General features: G+C 45.5%; 4 protein-coding genes across 4 annotated transcripts; 1 reads left to right on the top strand and 3 right to left on the bottom strand.

The window, feature by feature from the left end:
• Positions 1–2,407: 2,407 nt before the first annotated feature.
• Positions 2,408–5,544, bottom strand: F5B22DRAFT_616553 (uncharacterized protein). The gene is made up of 7 exons (XM_047975594.1): positions 4,616–5,544; positions 4,456–4,560; positions 4,255–4,395; positions 4,073–4,188; positions 3,900–4,012; positions 3,604–3,823; positions 2,408–3,535 (listed from the first exon to the last, which is right to left on the bottom strand). The coding sequence occupies exons 1-7, from the start codon at positions 4,807–4,809 to the stop codon at positions 2,988–2,990; spliced, it is 1,437 nt and encodes a 478-aa protein (XP_047828473.1). The 5' UTR covers positions 4,810–5,544; the 3' UTR covers positions 2,408–2,987.
• A 342-nt stretch (positions 5,545–5,886) lies between these two features.
• On the bottom strand, positions 5,887–7,179 carry F5B22DRAFT_324007 (HAD-like domain-containing protein). Its single transcript, XM_047970726.1, has 2 exons — positions 6,849–7,179; positions 5,887–6,774 (listed from the first exon to the last, which is right to left on the bottom strand). The coding sequence occupies exons 1-2, from the start codon at positions 6,866–6,868 to the stop codon at positions 5,952–5,954; spliced, it is 843 nt and encodes a 280-aa protein (XP_047828472.1). The 5' UTR covers positions 6,869–7,179; the 3' UTR covers positions 5,887–5,951.
• A 1,307-nt stretch (positions 7,180–8,486) lies between these two features.
• On the top strand, positions 8,487–8,886 carry F5B22DRAFT_648929 (uncharacterized protein; the record flags this gene model as incomplete). The annotated part of the gene is made up of 2 exons (XM_047979093.1): positions 8,487–8,730; positions 8,807–8,886. The coding sequence occupies 2 exons, from the start codon at positions 8,487–8,489 to the stop codon at positions 8,884–8,886; spliced, it is 324 nt and encodes a 107-aa protein (XP_047828471.1).
• Positions 8,887–10,656: 1,770 nt separating this feature from the next.
• Positions 10,657–12,813, bottom strand: F5B22DRAFT_616550 (uncharacterized protein). The gene is made up of 2 exons (XM_047975593.1): positions 11,048–12,813; positions 10,657–10,989 (listed from the first exon to the last, which is right to left on the bottom strand). Exons 1-2 carry the CDS (start codon positions 12,634–12,636, stop codon positions 10,863–10,865), a joined length of 1,716 nt encoding a protein of 571 aa, XP_047828470.1. The 5' UTR covers positions 12,637–12,813; the 3' UTR covers positions 10,657–10,862.
• Positions 12,814–12,989: the final 176 nt, after the last annotated feature.

The raw sequence follows: 12,989 nt of genomic DNA, 5'->3' as shown, positions 1-12,989 counted from the left end.
ATTTTAATAGATATTTATATTAAATGCTATTAATTATACTTAAGTAAGCTAAAATTCCTTAAAGCCTTTATAATAACTTATTAAAAGGTAATAATGCTTAAAAATATCCTTGTTAAGTTTAAGGCTATTAATATATAGCTTTATAATTAATTAAAAGCTTTAAATTTATAGCTTATATAGGGTAATAAACTAAACAATTTAAAAGAAATAATAAAAATGCTTATTATATAAAAAAAAATACTAAATTTCTATAATAACGCATCTCCCACTTGACCTGGCCACCCCCCTAGCCCATACAAATAACGTCGGTGCACTAATCACGTGATATTTTAATAACTCTATAAATACTAATCGTATAAAATAATAAAGTATACCATTGAATTCGTAATGAAAAGAGCTTTTTAACGGTACCCTTTACTAAATTTTATAATTTATATTCGCGGAGTTATTAAGCAATACGCTAAAGTAAGCGCTAAATTAATCCTTGCTTAGCGCCCCGTTAGCGTATTGCTTAATATCTCGCTTAATAAATTTTATAAAAAATAGTAAAAAATACCGTTGGATTTCCCTTTAAATAACGAATTTAACGGTACTAATTATTAAATTATACGATCAGTATCCGTAAAGTTATTAAAGATTGAAACAATGGGATTTTATATAGGTTATTGGGGTGGCCAGGTTAATTGGGTGGCCAGGTCAAGTGGGAGATGCGTTATCTTTAATCTTATACCTATTTTAATATTTTAAAGTTTATAGTAATTAATTATAATTATAAAAACTATATAATCTAATATACTAGGCCTTAATAAGCCTACCTTTCGTATATTATTCCAAAAGGTTAATAAAAGCCTTAACCTTTAAAGTATTAAAATAGTTAAATTAAAGCGAAGAAATAATAAATTAAAGGCTTAATTATAATATTTACAGTTTTATAAGCAAAAATAAATAATTTTAAACCTAAATAAATCGTTTATTAATATTTAAACGGTTTTAAAGAGTAAGGGTATTTAACGAATATTAGAAAAGCAGGCCCCTATAATAACTATACCAAAAAATAATAAAAAAATAATAGATTTAAGCTTTAAAAGTAATAAAGAGGTATAAAATTACATTATAGTTATAATACCGCTATAAACAATAAATTAGCTTCATTGGTTATTAAGATATTAGCTATAGAAGTTAAATGGCGTGCTAAAGTAAGGCTTCGTTTTAGGTGGGTTGATTGTGGGGTAGTTCGTAGGTGGGTGGTTAGGCTTATAGATAAACTCGAAATGCACAGAACTAAAATTTAAGGCAGTCTTTCGGGATAGCGCGGCAGAATTAACATTAAAACTACCTCGTTCCCGGAACAAATGCTCTGATCATAGCCGCCATGACATAAACACAGGAGCCTGCCTTATTGCCAAGACTTGGAGAAAAAGCGGTCGAACTAGTTGAACGAACCGAAAGACTCTTTTCGGGGGAGATTGTGCCACTAAGTCCTCGAACACGAGCGATGACTTGCATAAAACCGACCGGGGCAATGAACATAGAGACTTTGTTTCCAATTAGATTTTTGGAACGAGTAGTACAGAGTTCGGCCACGAAACGGCGGTTTTCGACTACTTCGGAAACTGGAAGGTCATTACCGCTTATCCCGCGAGTGAATCACATATCTCATTCTTGGTCGAAGCTTCAAGCTGACGCTTAATTAAACAGGATACCATCGCGAGGAAGCTCCAGGTTCTACTAATGTTTTCAGCCCCACGGCCGGCAAATAATTATCGGCATCGCTCTTGGTACAATCAAGGGCGGTGATAGGCTCGTACTTCCACTTTGGGAGACAGTTAGGGGTAAGATAGATGCCAAAGACACCACACCTAAGAAGTCACCCGCTCTCATTATAAAAGAGCGAAAAGAGGATAAGTTAACATTTCACTAGTTTATGCACTTGAATAGATGTGGGGGCGGGGCTCCATGCATTCAATGTGCGAAATGATATATAATCCGGATAAAAAGCAGAGAACCCTACTTATAACAGAAGATCTCGGGGAAGGGAGAAGATGGGATCCCTAAAGGAGTTAATAGATTTTCGTTGGCAAGGTTCAGAGGGCCTTCAGCACGACAGTCACCAAGAACATACCTCGATGGTTGGGATATGCTTAAAGTCTTATGCTAAAAGAAAAGGACAAGGCTAGACGTGCAGTATTCAGGTGGTGTCATTTGCACACTGTATGCATCGGAAAACATACCAAAATCGGGGTCTGGGCCATGACAGGTTGTCGGGGGGGATAAGTAGGTTTTGTCAGCAATGTCCTCTTCCTCTCCCCTAAAAATGCAGTGAAAGCCGGCTGTCGTATAAAACCAATCCTTATCTAATCTGATCACTCTAGATTCTCTCTTCCCTCTTGCTAAACATGCAGTGAAACAAGCCACCAGTTTCCACGCGAAGACGTGAGTGGATTTAGATGGCCGAATATGCCATTAGAAAGATAGAAGGGACATTGCTTCTGAATGGTACGACATTGTCGCAACAAGTGGCGAAGCTCTCGACGCGATCTGCCAGAAATTCATACGTGAAAGAACGGAGAAATACTCGTAATAACGGCAAGCTATTAGATGAGAGACTCCAATTTTTAGGAGTTAAGTATTTATTCAAGACGCTGCGTGTGGTTAACTGTGATAGCTAAGACAGGGCAGTGGAGAGAGGCTGTGCCTGACATAATCTATATTCAGATCACGATTGCAGAATTGTATCATAATTACTAATATTCTCTTAACGATAGTTCACTCTCAATTATCTAGGGATATACGAACATAAGACTTTCTGACTCTAGTTCACTCCTCGTCGTAGATGGACTCTCGTGAAATGCAGTAAATGATTATCCTCCCAATAGCATCAGACGTGTGACGCGCAAGAATTCAAGACACAGTGATTCCAATCAGCATCAATTCGGTATTAGCCAACCAGAATCTCTAATCGCCTTGAGAATTTACAATCCAGGACACTACGCCCATTTACCCAGCAGCCCCATGAGAACCATACCAGCCACAAGACCGACCCCTCCGAGCACTGTAGTCGAGGTCTTAGCATCCTCTAGCTCGCCGCCAAACAACCAGTCCGTAGCCCACATCTCAACTACACCAACCCACAAGAGAATGCCAGCAGACAAGGCATCCAATGTACCGATAGCGACCACAGTACTGGGATCATTTCCATTGAACGAGTGCAGCACGCCAATGCCAATCGCCATGCCGACGGGCGTGACGAGGGCAAAGGCCGTGGCCATAGACAGCTTCTCCCACATGCTCAGGGGCTGCCAGACGCCTTCTGCGCTATTCAACGAGGAGTGGGGTTCGACAGTTGTTTGGGGCGACATTTTATTTAATGCGGACGTAGATGCGTCCAAGGCAGGTTCCGCGTGCTTGCCCAGGCGGCCGGCAGTCGCGATGCGGGAACCGAGGGCGATGCCCTCAAAGGCCTGATGGAATACGATGACGACGAAGAGCGTGATGAAGACGCTGTCGCCGGCGACGACGAGGGTGAGCCCGACGACTGTCGCAAAGTTAGTACTAGGACAATTGTATTTGCTTTGTGTTGAGAGAAGCGGTGTTAAAACTCACGGAGCGAATGGAAGATGATTCCGGCTTCAAGAACCAATACGCTGACAATGTCGTTGGAGTCAGGGGTCTTGGACCAGTATTTCCGCGCGACGCGGTGGCTGATGTGCTCGACTAGGAAGGCGATGAACATGCCGGCTAGGACGATGGCGGCGGTTACTGCTTCGTATTCAAGCTCGCCGAGACACGGGTTTGTGAACATGAGATTCGCGTGGGTCAAGAGCTACGGTGTACGTCGTCAGTTTCCGAAGCATTCTTCACACGTCTGATGTGGAGTCGTGGGAATGGGTGCCACTTACGTGAATCAGTGCTGTAGCAATAATAACGCCGGTGCCGAACTGTTTCAGTAATACGAAGATGTCCTGGAATCTCTCTGGCAACAGTGGCTTGAGGAAGATGGGTATTGCGACACCTGTACTTTTCTGTTAGTTGCTGTGGTAATAGATTTTAGGCCCAGGTTGGGGAGACTTACCGATCAAGCTCGTTATCAGCATGACGAAGACGAGACCGATTCTGAGTGGAATGTTGTAGTCACGGTCACGGCGCGAACATTGGACCTCGCCATGTTCGGAGTCGCCAGGGCAATGCCTGGGGATATGAAGTTAGTGCTGCATCGAGTGCTGTTCGAATCAGGGATACGAAGGTCGAACTCACTCTATGCCGGCGTGGAAATGACAGTGTTCATCCTCGCTATGTTCCTCTTCGGCGTGGTCGTGGTCGTGATCATGGTCATGGTCAGCATCGTTGGCTTCGACCAGGACCTCGACCTCTACATCGTTATCGCCAAAACAGAAGCTATTTTGGTTATCAGCTCTAAATGTGTCGTTTTCGAAAGGCACAGCAAGAACAGCTTACATTTCGCTCTCGTGTGCGTGGCAGCCCGTGTATGTTGGTTGTATTTCACCCGTCGCATCCGGTGGTACAATAACCTCGTACTCGTCTGTGCCTACGTAGCAAAAACTGCATGTTTGTCAGTTTCGGCAATCAAGACACTGGAGAATTCGGAATGGTTTACACTTCATCATCATGAGCATGGCAACCGGTGATTTCGGTGAAGTCAGCCGCGCGCCGTGTGATAGTCGTGGTGGCCGTGATTATTGCAGCAGACGGATCTTCTCTGTGCGGTAAAAACGCGGCAACTGCGCCGTGTAATACATTGGCAGAGAGACACAGGGCCAACGAAGCGGCAGCTGCATGAACCCGAACCATATTTCTACCTTTGAAATACGATCACGATATAGGATGAGAAGTAATAGTATGGCTGTATAACTGGGAGAAGGCTATCTATCTCCGACGCCTCGGTGGACATATATATGTATGTATGTCAACCGCGATCCGGGCGACCAAATGTAGGTCTGTGGGGATGCCGGCAGGACCAATCCAACACTGCTCGCCTCCCAGCCCAGACATAATGGGCGAAGCGGCACCACACCTGACGGCCATCAAGGTCCTCATCCATCAAGGTCCTTGTTGTCGACAGTTTTCACTTCTAGTGCTGCCTCAAGGCGCTTGGCGCGCTTGGCGGCTAAGGAAAAACCGCACAGATGCCACCATTCACCGAGTCTGTGTGGGCTTGAAAGTCACCCATTTGCTCATTTTCTCTCGCTATTAGTTATGCCTTGTCATCCTGGAGGGATTATCATTGGTATTACTGTTGGTAAGCTCATTCGTGCAAGTTTGTGTTGGTGGAGATTCAGAGTTATGGTTCCAACCTAACATCCCACGCCCTAGACCTCGATTCTCCCAATGCAGAATTTCGCTTGGTAGGTAGGACTGATTCTATGTTGGATGTAGTGTATTACCTGAGAAGTAATTCATTGTCTGAGAGATACTTCCACACGATATAGGCCGTGCTTTACCAATCAGTTATCAGAGAATCTGAAATATGAAGACTACATGTTTAGCAGACCATCAAGGTTATGTGATCCTAAAACAATTCTGTATCTTATATCTTTTGGACTGTAGTGTATCTATCTTCGGCTCTCGGATTTGATTTCAGTAATTAAAATTTCTTTTACCCAATCTTCGTTTCTAACAAAACTCGTTCCTTTATAATCCGGACACCTTAATGGCTATTTATATGGAGTATATATCTTGGCTTCTGGTCTGGGCATCGCGTCGCTCCTTGGCTTTCTCTTACCATGTATGTTGATCAGCGGGAACGTGATCGAGAGAGCCAGATCAATAGTCAAAACTTTAGCGCTGTAAGATGTAGTATGCTATGTTTATAATTCCTTTAAGTAATAAGAAACGTTACCTTAAGTTAGGCAGAAATTAAATTTTCCTGCTTAATTGTGAGCTAAGCCAATACCCTCGAGGTAAGAACATTCGGACTGTCGCGAAGAAAATATTCAACAAGGTGCATCAAATCCGTATTTCCTCAAATCGAAATGTTCCAAACTCGCAATTCTCTCAGCCCATCCGTCATTGATTTGCCCTAACTGCCACTGATCACCAATTTCAATCATTTCCATTCTCCCAGCTAACACTTCTTCTTCCATGGGTTGGTATTCCGCCGCTAGGTCTGGGTGCGGCACCCAAATGACCCTCATACCAGCCCGACGTCCCGCTTCAACTCCTATAACACTGTCTTCAAAGACCAAGCACTCTTCGGGAAGAATGGGTCTCTCGCCAGCACCCAGGTCAACGGTTGAATTCAGGGATTCCAGTGCAATGAGATACATATCGGGTGCTGGTTTGCTCCGACCCACACCAACACGAGGGTCATCTCCCAAAACGCGTCTACTAGGCTGAATGAAACCAAGCAGATGACTCGTTGCAGGATTTGATGTCTTGAGTTCAAAAGTTTCACTTGTTGTCGTCGATGCCAATGCTAGCTCAACCGACTGTCTCGTGAAGATATTACAGGCACGGCTGAGGCTCGATAGAATACGTTCGGCGCCGGGCAGTGGCTGACAGTTTGGAAAATTCAGCCGCATCTTGTCCTTGAACTCGCGAGCAAATTGCTCCCGCTGAATGGGAAGTTGTGCCCAGTCATGAAACAAGTCGCCGTTTGTTGACTTTGGAACTCCCATCATCTTAGCTCGGATTGACTTGGGCAATGAAGGTCTCCCGTATTTCAACAAGAGCTGGTCTACGCTTAATGTGATAATATCTTCAGAGTTTATGAGAAGGCCATCCATGTCGAAAATACAGGCACGGATAGGTGGGAAACTATGATATTATCAGTGATCTAGGTCTCTTGAAGTCCATCCTTGAGCAGGGGGAAATATGTGGGTAATTCTTACTCTGTTTGAGGGGAAGCCATGGTGTTACAGGCTATCTCAGTGGTTCTATCATTTGTATAATGCAATGAAGGCGAAGCGGATGTTTTCCTAGTTTAGTTCGTTGTCGGCGAGTTAGGTGGAAGGGGGTTTCAACTACTGGAATTGGCGAGGTTCAGGTCTAGCGGATAGGTAGAAACTGTGACCCGTTGTAAAGCGCGCGCGCCACGTTGCGAATTGATGAGCTACTTGAAAGAGTAGCATCTAGATCAAGCCATCGAATATGCTTGGAATCCGAGAGCTACGCTCATGGCCATCTCAACATCTGAACTTTTTTTATCCTTTCTCAATCTATTGTGTCAACTGGTTCATAATGAAGCCGATGCTACAGGATTCGATATTCGATTGAGGCTTTGCGCGGAATTCTTGGCAATTTGATTAAATCCTATTGGTTATGGAGGACTTAGCTTCTTTTGACGACTATTACTATGTAGACGACACTCGCACAAGTTTTGATTTGCCTATGCCCCCAGCAGTTGGGAAGCCGGAAGACGGCGCAAAATTTTAGCTTAAATCAGTAAGATAAATATTGATATACGTTCTCAATAACTTCATGGACTAAGGCATGAACTTACGAATTCCGGGAATCCCGAAAAAGCTGTCCTTGTCTGATCAAGCTGTTAGACATTAATGTATGGGATAGGCACTTAGCTCCCTGTGCCTTCGGCTTAAGCCGGCTAACAGAAGACAAATAGGAAGCGATTCATATTTCGCAAGTTATCATTTTAGGACGCAGCCTTAATTCTTCCGAAGCCCACCATGCTGCTTCGCAACTTTGTAGTACATGGCTATCTCCCATTACAGTCTGTCCTCAATATTACAAAAACCGTCGCATGACTCCTATAAGTCAGGCAACTGGTGATACCCACCTGAACATGGCAATATGTCATTCCTCTAATAGCCGATTATCATTGACTAAGAAGTTCCTTTCTTTCCACGGCCAGTAGCGATAACCTATGTGTTACTTCTATGCTCTACTGTGTAACACTTCGTAGCACCTATATCTTTCGACCTTCGAGATGGAAGCGCTGGAATACTAGTAACAGCCAGCCTCGTCTTCCATCATTTTGATGATAGACAAATGGACTTTCAACTTCTCGCACCCCCGAACCTTCATTAAGAATAATCCTACAGTAACACGACACAGCTAGCCCACGTCAGTATTATCCTTGTTCCGTACCGTTTAAGATTAATATCCCCCTCACACTCAACGCGTAAATATAAACAATCGCGCTCTACATCCGTGTTACCTAAGCAATACTGATTTGACACAAAGCCTTCTAATCGTGCCAAAAGTAGCACAAAGTATGGAAAGGCAGTGCAATGCAAGGGACGCACAAACATTTCTGCTTTCTGATATTTGTCCTTTATAAAAGCACACAACTTGCCTCCCTTTCCTTCAGAGACAAGCCCATCCACATTCCTTTTCAGAAGTTTGCTCCGCATATAACAAGCAGCGCAAAACAAGTCATACAACTCACTTCAGGTAGGACCCCCAAACTTCAAGATATTCCAGCTTCAATAATAACAACAACTGTAGTCATCGCAGACAGCCATTTCTATTCCGTCCCTTCATTACCTAACAATATTACCACAGCGAGAATGTCAAACTCAACCTCCCGCCCCAAAGACACTAGCAAACCCCTTTTCGGTCCTGTAGAGCCTATCTCTAACAACGACACCAAAGAAACAGAAGACGACATGTTCGTCCTAATCAGCAAGCGGAACTACTGGAAAGACGGCAAACTCGTCTCCAGCTCCGGCGATCCAGAGCCAAAAAAAGAGAAGCCGGGGATCATAGACAAGGATGGATTTGAGACGATAGCTCTCGACGATCCTAAAACCAGTAATAAAAAATGACCAAAAAGAAAAAAGGCCCAGAATTCCGGGGCGAAGTCGAAACTATAGCGGTCCCTTGGTAGAAAAGCGGCACGAATACATGAACATGGAATACGACAACAGATATACACCCCAGGGAGTTCCCTTGGCATATACGACGTAGCAGTGGCCTAGCGAAGGACTGCTGGAAGCCACTTGTGCAACAACGAATGTCATACAGTGCAGTACATACCTCGCTAGCGATTACCACGATAATCACACGACGAGGTATCTGAATACCGCACGGGGCTCAGTGGATATGGAACGAAGATCTGATTAGTCAAGATTTCACAAGAAGGGTTAGGTTATGTTAGGTTAACTTAGATGTGATGAGATTGAGCTTTTTTCTCTAGGCGTCTACGTACAGACCTTATAGGTCCAATTTGATTTACATGGTGTCCCGTAGAAATGCTATGGCTTGGTGGAATATTTATCAAGTGGCACGGAGGGAGGGTCTTAGATGAGGAAAAAGAGTACCGCAGCACGGCATACTCAAGCTACCTAGAATAATTATCTTCTCCCTGATTGAATTCAAAAACACCCAATGACAGTTTTAGTTTAAGAAAGGACGAGGTTGGATCTGCAGTAGGTCCCACACTGGATCTGCAGTATACAGGTGCTTACAGCTGCAACGGCCTGTAGCGCGCCACTAGCGCCGTTTTTTCCACACTATCTACACCTTCCCACACTTACCCCTCTCGCTAACTACTAACCTTCAACAACTCTCACAATCCTTCAATTCCATCACTTCTACAACTCTTCATCACCTTTAGCACTTCGTGGAGACGACTCCAACCGGTAGCAACGCCGCTGAGGCTATCGTGATCGTTAATACAGACGATAAAACGGAGTCAGTACGGTCAAAGATTGTTGTGGCAGCTTAGGATAAGCCAGGAACCCAATATTGACGATATTCCAAGTCCAGGTACTACGGAAGTAGAGACCTAAGTAAGCAGCCAATTCAAAAACGAAGCTATAATCTTGATCGCGACTAGTTTGTATGTGATTCGTACGTAAAGTTGTCTAGTTGCAAATTCTCGAACTCAAGGAAACGTGAAACTTAGCGATTTTATTAACGTTGTACTTCTGAAATACATGGCTGAAAAAAGGCACTAGTCAGCAACCCACGACAACCTCACACCTTACAACCCCTGATTTTGGTGGGGTTTTCGAAGTATACAGTGTGCAAATGTCGCAGCCAGCTGAAGTCGGACTGCTACCACCTGTATACTGCAGATCCAGTGTGGGACCTACTGCAGATCCAACCTCGTCCTTAAGAAAGCTAGAGGTGTATAATCAGATCAGAATGTAACTAGATAATTAATCTGTGTCCCTTCACCCCTAACTTTCCTTTTATTTACAATGGATAAAATCTTGTTATAAAGCTTTAACTCTCGTAATCTTTGAAATATAGCGAAAGGTATTTCACATCAGTCTCTTATCCCAACCAATAGCTTAAACCAACTAAGTCTATACACCGTAATAACTACCTATCTATCTGCCTTTCTACGCGCCACGGCAATCCAACGAATTCAATAAAATTGAACCCAGCTCAAAGAATATAACCTTTTAATGACTGTAGCACAATAGACACTTTAAACTAACCACGCATAGCCCTCAAGTAGGTAGTACTCTTCCACATGTCCCTTGCTATCGCCGCGCGGTGTATCCTTGCTTGACCTCGCTACTGTCTCGCATTAACTACAGTGTAGTAGTATTGAGTATATAGGTAGGTAATTACTAGCGGCACCATACAACCCCAATAACACGCAAGCATTACATCTCACTCACCACACACACATACACTTTCTTGACGCAGGAACCACTTAGTTCATACAGACTCGTTCCATCAGGTATTTAATCTTCGCGCGTCTCACAATCGAATAAAAAGAAGTTATAACAACATGCGAGCCCTGACTCGATGGTCTTCATTCATCATTGTAACATGCGGTGTCTACGTACACATGCAAACTATCTATCTGATCTGTCGCACGGCACGAATTTCTTCCGGAATGCCGTCGTTCATAGAAGCATACAAATCTAGCAGCAAATGCTCTAACCACTTGACCCTTCCATCCACCAAACAACACGCGATGACTTCTAAGGCGCACAGCGACCCATGAAACGAGGATACAGGCAGCAATCTCTCACAGTATGCTGGTTGCACAGCCAAGCGAGGAAACGCTCGAGACCTAGACCCCAGCCACCGTGGGGGGAGCTACCGTATCTGCACCAGTTATTAATATCTAGAACTCTTTGGAATCATTCACGTGGGTAATACTTACTTCCGCTGGTCAGTGTACCAGTAGTACGTAGCCGGATCCAGTCCCTCGCGTTTGAACGCCGCCATCAGCGCATCATAGTCATCTAACCTCATCGAGCCACCGACGATCTCGCCAACACCAGGCATGAGGCAGTCCACACTCTCCGTTACACGGTCGTCGTTGGGATCCCGCTGCATGTAGAACGCCTTGATATGGGCCGGGAAGTGAGTCAAGAAGATGGGCTTTCCAATGATATCCGTCATCTTGCGCTCAGCTGCCTCAGCAATGTCGTCGCCGAAGGAATGGGGCTGGCCCTCCTCGTTCTCGATCTTGTGGTCTATTAGCCATTGGATGGCATCCGAGTACTTCATGCGCATGAACGGCCTCTGCGGTAGTGTGAAGTCTGGGTTGAGGGTCTCGATGTAGGCCGCAATGACCGGGTCGGCCATGACGATCTCCAGAACACGGCACATCATGTGCTCTATGTTAGCCAACAGATCGTCGAAAGTGATGAAGTCTAACTCGGCCTCGACGTGTGTAAACTCAGACAAATGCCGTCTCGTCAATGATTTCTCAGCACGGAAGGACTTCTCGATACAGTACACATCGCCCATCGACGGTAAGCAAGTCTCTAGGTAAAGTTGCGACGACTGTGTGAGATAGGCGTCGGCGCCGTAGTAGTCGAACTTAAAGAGGGTAGCTCCTCCTTCAACCTGAGTCTGGACAAGAGCTGGAGGGCTGACTTTGCGGATTCTTAATTCTCTGAATGCCTGAGAGAATGCACCCTCAACAGCATCGCGAACGATCATGATGGAAGAGGCACCTTCACCACGTAGTGTGAGATGGCGAAGGTTGAGAAGGGTGGATCGGTCAGTATCAGCGGTAACTCTGTTGGTGATGGCCTCGTCGCCACCGGCAGCGCGCCAGTAGCTAGGGATCTTGTAGAAGTCGGCGTGCAGCTCGCGGTCGAGAGGGGCTCTCGCGCCGGCGGGGACCTGGCGCATCTCACCGTAGATTTCCATGGATGTCTCACGCGTCAATGTCAAGGCCTCGTAGGTCTTGGCGAGCTTGCCGGAGATGACAACTTGCATGAAGCCATAGCCATCTCTCAGTGTGACGAACAAGACATCCTTCTGTTTACGTTCACGGTGCACGCGACCCAGGACGCGGACACGTGTGCCTTTGCTTTCGGGGTTGTCTAGGCTGCGCAGCTTGATGTGGTCGCCGACGTCGTCCAACTTGATCTTGAGGGGCGCAGGGAGGCTAGCGTCATCCTCGAGCACGATCTCCTTGGCCTTCAACAAGATGGCGTTGCGTTCGTCCTCCTCCTGCTTGCGCTTCGCAGCGAGTTCCTGCTCGCGTGCGGCCTTCTTCTTCTGCTGCTCGTAGTAGTTGACGACCTTCTTTAGGGCCGACTTGGCGGCGGGCTTCCAGACCTTGCCGTCGACGGCATCGGCGTCCCCCTCGGCAGCGGGCGATCGCACGAGGTACTGGGACTCGGCGGGGCGCTGGATATAGGCGAATTGGAGGGTCTTGAAGGGCGAGGTCTCGGAGCCCAATTGGCTGGACTCGTCCTTACCGACGTCTTCGTCGATGTAGATGGACGCCATCGCAGGCGGGTGATGAATTTGGTCTTTGCTGCTGCAAAAAGAGGACTGGTGAATGTGGATTGGCGTTCGATGTGACTGTTTTCTAGGGGCGACGGGAAAAAACACCAAGTGTCGCGATATAATCGGGTGAGTCAGGGCACAGATGTGAAACCCCGCAATCGCATCCCCCTTGAATTCTCCATGAAACTGTTGCGCTGTTGGAGGGGCAGGACAGCTCTTATCTTATCAGCTAGGTTGTCTTATCTACCTATCTAGGTACCTAGGTAGGTACCTAAATAGATGAGAAATAAGCTAAAACACCACTAGATCCCCGACATCGCTATCGCTACCTACTCACATGCAAGGATAATAAG

Source organism: Xylaria bambusicola, assembly GCF_022495145.1.
Source record: "Xylaria bambusicola strain CBS 139988 unplaced genomic scaffold F5B22scaffold_38, whole genome shotgun sequence".
NCBI lineage: Eukaryota > Fungi > Ascomycota > Sordariomycetes > Xylariales > Xylariaceae > Xylaria > Xylaria bambusicola.
This window is presented reverse-complemented; position numbering and strand designations above follow the sequence as displayed.

Excerpts from the sequence above, each read along its gene's own strand:
- F5B22DRAFT_616553 (XM_047975594.1), bottom strand. The coding sequence starts at position 4,809 with ATGGTTCGGGTTCATGCAGCTGCCGCTTCGTTGGCCCTGTGTCTCTCT. Across the intron at positions 4,561-4,615 it reads CATGCTCATGATGATGAAGT|TTTTTGCTACGTAGGCACAG; the intron begins GTAAACCATTCC and ends ACAAACATGCAG. Across the intron at positions 4,013-4,072 it reads GCTGATAACGAGCTTGATCG|GTGTCGCAATACCCATCTTC; the intron begins GTAAGTCTCCCC and ends AGAAAAGTACAG.
- F5B22DRAFT_324007 (XM_047970726.1), bottom strand. The coding sequence starts at position 6,868 with ATGGCTTCCCCTCAAACAGA. Across the intron at positions 6,775-6,848 it reads ATGGCTTCCCCTCAAACAGA|TTTCCCACCTATCCGTGCCT; the intron begins GTAAGAATTACC and ends ATAATATCATAG.
- F5B22DRAFT_616550 (XM_047975593.1), bottom strand. The coding sequence starts at position 12,636 with ATGGCGTCCATCTACATCGACGAAGACGTCGGTAAGGACGAGTCCAGC. Across the intron at positions 10,990-11,047 it reads TGGTACACTGACCAGCGGAA|ATACGGTAGCTCCCCCCACG; the intron begins GTAAGTATTACC and ends TAACTGGTGCAG.